Source organism: Motacilla alba, chromosome 10 (assembly GCF_015832195.1).
Source record: "Motacilla alba alba isolate MOTALB_02 chromosome 10, Motacilla_alba_V1.0_pri, whole genome shotgun sequence".
Lineage (NCBI taxonomy): Eukaryota > Metazoa > Chordata > Aves > Passeriformes > Motacillidae > Motacilla > Motacilla alba.
Genome location: NC_052025.1, coordinates 12507319 through 12518965, shown reverse-complemented (window position 1 = coordinate 12518965; position 11647 = coordinate 12507319). Strand labels below are relative to the sequence as shown.

The window sequence follows — 11647 nt, the reverse complement described above, 5'->3', positions numbered from 1 at the left end:
TAAGATGATTGAAATGGAAAATGAGATTCTTAACTCTTCTACCATATTAATGTTTTTTTCATAATTATAAAAAGAGGCTTTCAAGTAAGCTTAAATATTCAGAGTACTAGGCTGATGATAAGAGCAGAGATTCCATGCTGACTTCCTTTTCCACAGTGTTAATATGCTGGAGGTGAAATCCTGGAGGCCAGTTGCATGCAGTTGTGAAAGCCTGTAGACCTTCCTGAGCAAGAGTTACATGACTGTGCCCTAAAATAATTTGCAACAAAGCACTTTGGAAATGTGATAATCAACACTGCTGAAGGCAAGAGACAGGATGTCCCTGCTCCTGCTGCCCTTACACAACCAGAGCCAATTCTCCTGCCCCAGATTGGTTCCAGCCCAGGGATGGGAGACTGTGTTGGGGCACCCCTCAACAGGTCATGGTCAAAAGATCCCCCTTGTTCCTCCTGCCCTGGTTTAGAGAAGGAAATTCCCTTTTTCTCTCTCACCCTGTGCACCAGCATCCCTGGGGTCAAGGAGGGAGGGGGAATTTTGTCACTGGAGTGATCCCCAGGCACTCCCTGGAGGCAGTCACAGCCTGCCACTCAACAGGGGCTGTGACAGAGGACACCAAGCAGGCCAAGCCCCTTCCTGCACCCTAAAAGGCAGCTGGTGCCACAGCATTCCCTTGCAGCAGCCAGTAAACACAGCCACATGCCACTTTCCTCAAGTGTAAAGGGCATCTGCTGTCTCCTGCTGGCCTACAAATCAATTTAACTCCATGGCCCAGTGCCAAATCACATCAATTAGAGGATATTACTGACTGGAGGAGCTCGGGAGACCGGATAATGAACTGTGGTGTAGTGCAAGGGGAACTTGTTAAATATTTGCTTGGTCCTCAAAGTGAAGAACCTGATGAGGCTGCTGGCTCCATGTGGTGACAGCAGGATGAGCCCATGCTGCTGCTTTTCCAGGCTGTCCCATTGCTGCTCAAAAGCTCTGCCAGGTAGTTTTGCTGATGTGGGCTGTGAGGGCATTTGATGTCATCCTGGGGAGCACCTGGGGCTGACCAGGAGCGTGAACTTTATGGCCGTGCAGAAGAGGAAATTTAATTTGAAATGAAAATTAAATTAAAAAAAATGTGGCAGTGCATATAAATCACTGCTAATGGGGCATGTGCACTGTAATGGGCATTCTTCTAGTGTGCAAAAATAATAGTTCTTTAAAGAGTGATACTTGGAGGTTCATCCCCAAATCAAGGATGACCTGGCCAGGAAAACATTGGCTCTTTGTAGTTTATCAAGGAAAAGCTATTTTGCCTTCAGGCTCTTGAAGCTGAACTAATAGGCAGATATTTATTTAATGTACTCCGACTGGATCGTCAATTTATGGATGCTTTGTGCTATCTTTTGACCTCAAAAGACAATTGTGAGTTGACACCTTCCCTCTTGGGTTTAGAAATAACCCGTCCTGTTCCTCTGAGCACAGCCTGGCTTTGCTCCTGGCAGCAGCAGGAGGACACACAAAGCATTTATCCAGGAGAGAAATTTCTTTGCAGAAGCATCATCCATGGTGCATCTTGGCATATCTGATGTCCTGGAGGTGCAACATCTGAGGAGAGGGACAGAGAGCTGATGTTGGAGCAATATGGCATTGGCCATCAGCTGTGGCCTTGATGCAAGACACTGCATGGCCAAGAAGGACTGTGGTGTCAGGGCTTTCTGGGTGCAGGAATACTTAGGGGAACTGCAAATCCATAGAGCTTGTCCTGAACTTTGAGCAAGGTAAAGGTGAGTCCTGCACACACCCAATGAATTCCTCTTCCAAAGAGCCAACTACATGCTGCAATTCCTGCCAGCACGTGGGAACTGGGCTTGTTGCCTGCTCAGGCAGAAGGTCAGTGGTGCTGAGAGCCCAAACCCGGCCAGGATGGAGGCACCCAGCCCCAGATCCTTCCAAGCTGGCTCATGCCCCAGAGCCAACCAGCCCTGAGGGAGGAGGTGGCTTTGCAGTGGCCACTCTGCACATCCCCATGCCAAGCACCCCTGCACCATGCTGGGGATGGGTGGGAGGAGGGAAGGGCTCCCTGTGGCCCCAAGGTGACTGAGCTGAGCTCCTCTATCCTGGGGACATCTGGAGAAGTTCCAGATTCCCAGAAGATGGGTAATTTCTGGAAAGGACCTCGGGCACAGCAGGTTTCAGAGGTGAGCTGGACAAAGGCCAAAATCTCGGGACAGAGCTCAGAGTCATCTGCTGCCTGCTACATGGATGGGGGCCAAAGTGCCAGGAGATGATAAAAGAGGAGACAAACATTTCTGTGTGCCCAAGACCACTTTCTTCCCCCCCAGAAGAAGGCAGTGGGCTCTTTTTGGGTGGGCACGGTGGAGAAGGGGGGCCCATGGCCACACTGCCCTCGCCCAACGCAGCGAGCCGGAGCCGCAGCGCTGCTGATTCTCATCCCTGCCAGGGTGCCCCGTGTCAAGAGAGAGTGCAGGGCATACCTGTGCTGCCATGTGCAGGGCTGCCCACAAAATAGCTTTGGTCTGGGACCAGCAGCACCCACTGCCTGGGGGGAAAGCAGCCTCTGACCCAAATTTTGGGCAACACACAGGTGGTATGGGTACGTCCCACTTGCTCCACCTCGCCTGGGCAGCTGGGACCAGTTTGAACTCTTTAAAATGAAGGTCATGGAGCTTTCCCCTGGTTTTGGGAGAAGTTGAGCACAGGCGAAAAGATCAGGCTCTTGGAACAAGAGGGTGCTTTGGCCTAGGTGCTCTCAGTTTAACAGGCTGATTAGGTGCTTGGAAAAAGTTTATTTTTGAAGTACCAGTTTCAATTGGGTTGATTGCCTCTACAAAGAGCTTCCCATGCACTTCTGCAAGATTTTTTTTCAGTTAGGGTTGAGCATGGCTGTCTCTTCTTCTAGAGACAACTAATTTTCATTTGATTTAGATGTATTATTCTTAGTTTGCTTATTATCTGGCTTTGCACAAAAGTGGAAAAAACCCACAAACTCAGAGCTCCCTTTTCACTGCCCTATCACAGCACCAGGTTTATGGGTTTGAAGCCTGTGTGTACAACAAGAAAATCCTTCTTGGATCTTCAGAAGCCTGGAGGAAAAAAAATAAAACCTTTCTGCTGTGTCAGCCACCTGAGAGGCCTCAGTCAGGGTCATCAAACGTTGTGTGGGGAGACAGAGCCTCGCTCATGACCAGAGGAAATGGAAATGTGCGTCTAAGTGGAAACCACAGCTCTTGAGCTAGCCTGGAGCCTCCTTCTCCTGCCTGGTGTGTCCCCCTCAGCAGAGGTCAGCAGTTGCCAGGAGCAATCCCTGCTGGAGCACAGTGATCCCAGGGTGAGTAGTGCTGGGCTGGTGGATGGGAGCTCTTGGAGGGGTGCAGGAGCTGCTGCTGGGCTGTGCTGCTTTATCACAGGGTGGGCATAAAGGCAATAAATCATGCTGCCTGAGACTATTCCACCTGCTTTTGTTATTTTGCTGGTAGCAAAACTAAAGGCAGCCACTGTTTAGTACTTTGAGATGCATTTTCTTACAGATCAAAGCGTCGTCTGGTTGGTGTGTAATGAAAAAGCTGGGTGTAATTTATAATAGTGCTGTTGGTATAATTAAGTGTCAAAAAAAAAAAAAAGAGCATGGAATAAACCCTTAAAATGTATTTCAGAATTTAAAGGAACCAATGGCTTTTTGCTGTGAAATGCAGGCACTCTTCACCTGAAGTAGTTTTCTGCAGAGATTCTAATTAGAAATGGATGCGGTATCTTGGAAAAAAAAATTAGTTTTGATGTGAGCATTTGGGTCAGCAATATTCATAATTCTTTCATTACCCAGGCAGTAATAACTCAAAGTAAAACACTCTCTCAGTAGCTGTTCAGGGTCAAGGTAGTGACTTTGTGAAGAGGGACAGGCTGGTAGGTGATACTCACGTAGCTTTGGGTGTAAAGCAGTGAGGCAGGAGACCATTTCTCAGGTTTGATTGCTGCTTCTGTTCAGAATGTTGCTGCTTAGTGAGAAAGAAGGAGATCATTTCTGGGATTTTAAAATTGATTGAAGGCTATGGAAGTACGTGAGGGACATGCTGAGGTACTGGCACCATGCTGCTCCATACAAATCTGCTGTGAGCTGTTCATCCTTCTCATCTTCCCTCATTCCCAAGAACTTCTTCACCTCAACTCTTTCTGTGCTGCACAAGTGCTTGGTTTTCCATGAAGTTTTGACCACAGACCTGTGCTTTCTGATTTTACACGTGCTTTCTGATTTTACAATACCGTTTGCTCTGTAAGCAGCTGAGGCAGGGCTGGTGTTAACACAGTTAGTGAGTGTCCAAGGGAAATGCTGCAGGAGCAGAAGTCCCTGGTGGCAGCTGGGCATCCCTTGGCTCAGTCTGGGGGATCAGCACCTTGGTCCATGGACACTGAGGGGCTGGCTGGGAGCTGCAAGCACAGAGAGGGTTTCTTGTCCCACTCCTCCCTGTGCAGGGTCCAGGGCAGGAGCGCTCAGGGCTCAGCCCTTGCAGCCAGCACCTCCAGAGCCCTGCAGGGTGCCCTGGAGCTGCCGTGTCCTGGGACCCCGTTTGGGGGGGCTCTGGGGTCTGCTGCAGGGGTTGAAGTGACCCCAGCTCTGCTGCCTGCTCACCCCTGCCAGGCACTTCCTTTGATCTGCAGAGGCAAGAGAGCAGCTGCAAGAGAAATCCAATCAGTCTTAAATATAAAATAAGTTTTGAAAAACTTCACACTTCTTGTGGCTTCGGCACACTTAATGAAATTTTAATACATTTTTGATTTCTGATTTCCCTGTGTGGCTGCCTGGCTAGGTTCCAGTACAAAACATGGAGCTTTGTAACTAAGAATTCTGTCGTTCAATGTTTCTTAACACCGTTGTGAGTTGAATTATACATGATGACCTGAGAATAAATGCAACCAGGATTTTCAAATTGTTTATTGCTTTAAAGATGTGCGTGAGCAGAGTTTTCCTCCTGGCTAGCAAGCTATTGACTGTTTTTAATGAAAATTATTTTAAAAAAAATTAAAAATGTAAAGGAGAATGCTGGGGTCTGAGGACAGCATTTCCCCAGCCAAGTCCTGTGTTGGCTTCTGAGCTGAGGCAGTCTGGGCTGAAGCTGCCTGCTGGGACTGTAATGACCCAGCAGGCTGGGGGCACCTTTGGCCAGAACAGGCTGCAGCAGCATCCTGTGGGTCTCTGGCTTGCCATCAGTCCCTGTTTCTTCCAGAAAAACATTTCCAGGGTGTCTGCTCAAATTCAGCTGCTGCTGGCCTCAGTTCAGGTCTGCTCTTTCCTTAGCCAGAGTATCTGTACAGAAAGCAGTGTAAAGACTCCAGCCCCTGCTTCTGACTAGGAGAGAAGTAATGGTTTATCAGTGGGGCTTGGTCTTTGTGGCAAACTGGGTTCCAGGCACAGAGATCCTGCTGCCAGAGGACTTGCTGCAGGGACGAGCAGATCTATAAAGCACCCAGCTTTCAGGCAACAGAGCTCTTTCTTCAAGATGAAAGAATTAGCAATTCCTCTCTTCATCTTTTTCAAGAGGAGGAGTTCCCTAGGTGATTTTTACCCTGCATATCCCATACTCTGGAGCTTCTTCAAAGAGACCCCCACAGATGCTCCATGCTCCTCATTTGCAGTCACTAGCAGGAGGGATTCCAGTCTCAGTGGCCCTATTTCTTTTGGTATGCAATTTGTTGCTGATAATGAATTGCTGAAATACAGCTGCTGCAGTCCCCCACTGAGCTGAAGCTCAGCTGAGTGCTCTTCCTGGCCAAGGGAGTAACCTGAAACAGCCCCTCTGGAAAGGCTGACCTTCTGCAGAGCCACAGGAACACCTGGGGCTCCCTCAGCTCTGCCCTGAGCTCCAAAAATCTGTGGTGGTGCAGCTGCACAGGGGGTTGTTCTCTGCTCCCACTCTCCAAGGAGGGCTGTCATGAATGTATGCCCTTCTTGTAAATCATCTTGTGTTATGGGTATTTTTAAAGGTGTCCTGGCAATGTAAGAAAACCACAACAGAGACAGCAAGGAGGTTTTCCATGTCGAAGCTGTTTATTATGTCAGATAAATACACTTGCAACAAGTTTGACTTGCATCCTCTGAGTGCATTTGCTGGTAGTATGGCACAATGATTAAAAAAGAACCAAAACTAGCAGAGGCACTTGTTGCATGCAGCTGGAATTGCTACCAAGCCCAGTGATGCAGCTCCTGCTGACAGAGACCTTCCCTGGCCATGAGCGGGGCTGGCACCAGCCAGAGCTGCAGTGACACCCCTGGGGTGGGACAGCCCTGGCTCCAGGGGAAGGAGCTGAAAATGTCTGGCTTAGGCATGATGTTCAGTATTGCTTTTGGTCAAAGAGGAGTGAGGTTGTGTGATTGTAACCAGTGGGGAAAGGCAGAAATTTGAATGAATCCTAGATTATGCTGAGTTGGGAGGGACCCAGCAGGATCATGGAGTCCAACTCCTGGCCTGGCACAGGACATCCCAGGAATGCCACCATGTGCCTCAGAGTGTTGTCCAAAGGCTCCTTGAACTCAGACAGGCTCGAGTCCTGTCACTAGTCACAAGAGTGAAAAGGTCAATAGATTTACATTTTCTCTGTAAAAACAATCTCGTTGACTTTTATGCAGTCATATACGGGAATATCCAGGTTTTTATAAAGACATTTTTTTGTCAAAAGAAGGATGGACTTGACAGGCTATGCCAGGAGGACATGTGCCTTTTTATTAGAAAACAAAGCTACCCAGAGGGGTCTTTTCATGAGGATTTTCAGGAAAATCCATAAAATGGTTTGTTCAGCTGGACAAAGAGAGAAAAAAGTGGCAACCATCCCTGCAAAGCAAATTAGTCAATTTGCTTCCTCAGCATTTGTAACCCTTCATTCTCAGACAGGCTTTGCTCCACCAAGGACTGTGTGCTGCTGTCCCTGCCCTGCCAGGAACACGCCACAGGACTGACCCTGGTCTCTGTAGCTGGGCAGCCTGCTCAGAGGCTTAAACTCAAGCACCTGAAAAAGTCCCTGGGTGAACTGGGGCTTGTCAGTGACATGTGACAATGGCAAAGAGTCCTGCATGCAGATCAACACCAAGTGGAGTATTGGCACTGAGAGGTGTGAGGACAAGCTCTGTCCTTGCTCTGCACCAGCTGTGAACTCAGCCAGGTGACCTGCACACTGAAAGCCATTTTGTTATTTTGCTTATTTTGTAAATAGCCCCATTAGAGGGATACAAGATTTAATGACAAAAAACAGGTTCCAGACTTTAGCCCAGGGAACAGAAGTGTTGTTCTTTGAGCTGGGATATCCATTACTATGGTACAGATAGACTTGCCCACCAATAAGAGACAACAGTGGATTTGCTCTAAATACAATGAACATTTAACACTCAAGCCTGAAAAAGTGCTCTGTTACTGGTGAGTACCTGGCTAGCAGAAGCTGAGGCTAAATATCAGCCTGAGGAGCAATCTGCAGTGTGTAATGGAAGCAGTGGAGGTCTCTTGCTAGAGGACATCAGGAGGAAAGCCAATCTTTGAATTTCCTGCCTCAGGAGTGGGATCTCCTACAACGGAGACCAGCAAAAATTGTGTGGTTCTAAAGATCCATGCAGAAGTCTCCGTATGCCTCATAGCCTGCTGTTTTGGATCTCTGTATTTGCAGTGTTGAGCACCTTACATCCTCAGAAATCAGCGGGCCGTGTAAAAAAGCCAGGTGCCATTTGGCTTGGCCCAAAATACTGCAATGACAGAGAAAATGGGGGTCTGGACAAGTCCTCTGCCTGTGTGACAGAGTCCTGCAGTGCAACAAGACCCAGACCTTCCCTATTGGTTTTAGCAGGAAGAGCTGTAAGTAAGAACCTCATTTCTGTGTCCCTATCTAAGGCTCTCCAGGTGCTTTCTGGTATTATTAGTTAGACAAAATGAGGTGTGACAAGATGAAATTGTTACAGCCTTCACTGATGAGTAGACTGAGGCACATAAAAATTGACTCGTGTGATTATCAAACAAACCTGTCAGAGCTAGAGCAGTGCCTTACAAAGTCTGTGTCCCAATTTTCTTGTCACAGCCTTTGCTTCCACCTTTCCCACCCACTGTGTGTGGTCTCATGGCAAGAACCTGGGGTCAGGTAGGATGGTGAGGAGGGGAAATGGAGAAATGCCCTTCTTGAAGTTTTGTGCTTTCAAGCCTTGTCTGTTCATGGTGCTTGCAGGACCTGCTCCGAATTGCTTCCTTTCAATCCCATAGTTGAACATGTAGTCATGAAAGAAAAGGCAGGCGTGAGCAAACCTTAGCATTTGAGGAATAGAGAGCTTTGGAATGCTGCAGTCCCCACTCTTCAAAGGTAAATAACAAATTTCCAGTGCTCCCACGTTCACTTCTGCCTGCTTGCATAATGGCTGTCTAAATGAATTGAAAGAAAGAAATGTACCCTAAAAATTTGCGGGAAAAATCTTCCTTTGAAGGAGCTGAATTTCTCCGAGGTAGAATGCCTGTTATTGTGTGTGACTGTAAATGTTATGCTGAGGAGTCTGAATGACAAAGCTGGGAGAAAAGTCTCTCTGCTTATTGTGCTTGTCATTCTAGTCCTGTCTCATCCCACTGAAGTACACCTGAAGCAAAAGAAGGGTGAAATTGCATGGGGAATCCCTCTCTGAAAATCACAGCAGGTTTTATATAGTCGACACCAGCAGTGTCCAGGCTCTGCTCCAGGGATTTTTGGTGCCTACCAAGCTCAAAATCAGTGGCCTGACTAATCCAAGGACCCATGACAGAGGAAATGGCTGGTTTTTGCATGACTAGGACAGAGCAAGGTGGTGCTGTGGGGTCTACAGCAGTCCAGGACTCCCTAAGTCAGGGCGCCTCAGTATCCTGGTCACTGGAAATATGGCTCAAGTGGGGTGGGGAGTGCAAGTGCAGAACCAAGCGAGTTAAAGAATAAATTTGCTTGTATAATTTTGCTTAGCCAGAAGTACTTCAGCACTTCTACTTAGTGATGCTCTGGTATGTGAAATCCGGGCCTTTCCTAAAATGCCCCCATGATGACCAAGGAAGCAATCAGTTTCCAGGAAAGACAGAATACTCTTGTTGCTTTTTCATGGTATTGATGGTTACCCTGGGTTTGTGGGTGATATTGAGGGTGGGACAAACTGTGCTAGACCAAGAGTTATGTTAGGAAAATCTGGAGAATCTTGTGCTACTTGAGTCAAAATGACAACTGTAAAATAAGAGTTGCTGCATAGTAGTAAACTCTGCTGCCAGAATGGCTTGCTGATATCTTGACCTGTTGAGCAGAAATGACTTACACTATGTGCTCTTGGGGATATTGCCTTTGCCCTGCATATCTGAGAATGGCTGTTGCTGTGCCAGCCTTCCCCCTGGGAAGAGGCCTCCTGGAGCACAGCGTGCCATGGCTGTCTCTGACAGGGGAGCCCCTGTCAGTCATCCAGGTGCTGCTCCTCCCACGTGGACGTGGGGATGGCACTGTAGGGGTCCATGATGACTTTGGCACAGCGGATGATCATCACAATCAGGAAGAGGCAGAGGAAGACAAAGCATGCTAACGTCAGTCCCTTGTCCACGTCAACGTACACGGGCTCGGGGGTGGGCACCTCCATTGCTCAGGCCGCTCTTCATCTGGGTCTGAATTTACTCCTAACATCATCAAGCTCCTGCAAAACAAACACGGTGTCAGGCATGAGGGATTGCTGCTCCTGGGCACGGGGAAAATCAGGGGTTGTACTTGTTACAGGTCTGATGAAGTCATGCAGGGAAATAAACCCAGTGGAAATGCTGCAGCTCAGCTGAATGAGATCTGTGAGAAGAAGAAACCACCTTAATTTAGCCCACAAATGCTTCTTGCTAAAATATTAGACACTAAAAAGAGATGTTAACAAAGAAAAGAGAGGCAACAGTGAATGAGCGCTATTTGCTTGAAATATCATCTCTTAAAAGAGGCACAGACACTGTTCTTGTCTCAGCATTTCCTAATCATAAAAATATTTCCATTCCTCTGCTAGTGTGAAAGATCAGACAAATGGCAGAGCAGACTGTTTCTATTCCAATTTTCCTCTCTGTCCAAACATTCTCTGTCTCTCACTGGCACAAAGTAAAGTGAAAATTATGCATACTTATTTTCCATAATCTTTTAATCTCTGGTACTCAAGGTTCTCCAGGCAGTAGAAGTTTTTTTTTTTTAGGAGCAATATAATTTTTAAGTGGATGTTTTATCAACCAGAGAGGTACAGGTGATTATGTGATTAGAACAAGAATTATCTTATTCACTGCAGATGTCTGCACAGCTGAAGGTCTCTCTGGCCTCCTCACCTGAATCCATAACCAAAATAAGTCCAGCAGTGATGGAATCCCTCTGAAAGTTTGATTCTGGACAGTTCACCAGCTGGTAACACAAACTGCTTTGCACAGTTGTGCTGAAGGAGAGGAGCTGACCTCACAGAGAATTGAGTCACTGCCCAGGGATGGGGAAACTTCTCCTGGCATCCATGTTTGGCCAAGGTGGGAGGGAGAAGTGTTGGGAATTACAGTGTAGAGGATCAGGGATATGGAATCTGCCTCTTTACAGCAAGCAAAACAACAAAGTCATCCACATCAAATGCAATAACCAACCTGAGGGCAGTCCCTGCTTTACTGGAGAGGAGAGGTGGGAACAAGAAGATATTGAGAGGATTTGGTGAAACTGAAGTGTCAAACAGTCCAGCTGCTCTCTATCACCACTTTATCACAGTGAGGAAATCCCAGCTTGCATTCCACAGACGAGTTTGCCTGGCTGTGTTTGCAGTGAGCTGCTGCTGCTGCTGGCAGGGCTGTTGCAGTGGTGCCTCACATCTGGCTGGAGCTTTGCTCCTGCAGCATCGTGCTGTGCCAGGTGCCAGTGGGTGTCCCAGAGACTCCTGAACTCCTGAGCCCTGAAAATCTTCCTCAGGGTGAACTGAAGACCTTTTGAACTGAAGAACCTTTTGTTTTAAAAGCCCACAGTTTCTTCCCTGTCTCATAATTGCTCCTTTTCAGGAGGTTTTCCAGCCTCACAGCCTCCTAGATCCCACAAGGCAAGTACAAATCTGGGCTCTTGAGTCTATTTTAAGCACAAAGATGTCAGGTTTTTTTTAATTTCCTGAAAGCATAGAAATTACTGTGACTGCCAGTCCTGCAGCAGGGAAATGAAAGAAGCTGATGACACAAAGTGAATGAAACCAAGCAGATATCTCATGAGCTCATGTATTTACCAGTCACATCCTTAGGAGCTCATGAAGAAATCTCTGAGGAGCGAGGTCAGGCTTGTAATGCTCACCTCTCCTGGTCAGAGGTCTGATATTCCTAAGAGACTTTGCTACCACTCTATTTCACCAGCCAAGAGATCTTACGTTGCAGTTTATAACTTCATTTGATGAAAAAAGGTTTGTCAGCAAAGCTGAGTATTAAGTATGAATACTTTATGAATACAAAAGAAAAAAAAAGTTATCAAAACTGCTAATGTATCCCAGTCTTTTCCTGCAGTGCTCTTGTGAAGGTCCAACAAGGATGGATGTGATTTTTTAGTTTTTTTTCCCCTCCTGACATTCTGGCTGTTGTACCATGTGGGACTATTTCACCCTAAATTACCTCCTGCAGAATAGCAGAACTACCTGATAATTTCCATC

The 11647-nt window shown here is 47.2% G+C and overlaps 1 protein-coding gene across 4 annotated transcripts in view; it reads right to left on the bottom strand.

Annotated features, from left to right (window-relative positions):
- Nucleotides 1–6035: 6035 nt before the first annotated feature.
- The window catches only part of CTXND1 (cortexin domain containing 1), a 35493-nt gene continuing 29881 nt past the window's right edge, over nt 6036–11647 (bottom strand). For all 4 annotated transcript variants that reach the window (XM_038147500.1, XM_038147501.1, XM_038147499.1 and 1 more), the window contains one exon: nt 6036–9661. In XM_038147500.1, the coding sequence (XP_038003428.1) occupies nt 9428–9607 (180 nt within the window). In that variant the 5' untranslated portion in view covers nt 9608–9661 and the 3' untranslated portion in view covers nt 6036–9427. The remainder of the gene's footprint in view (nt 9662–11647) is intronic.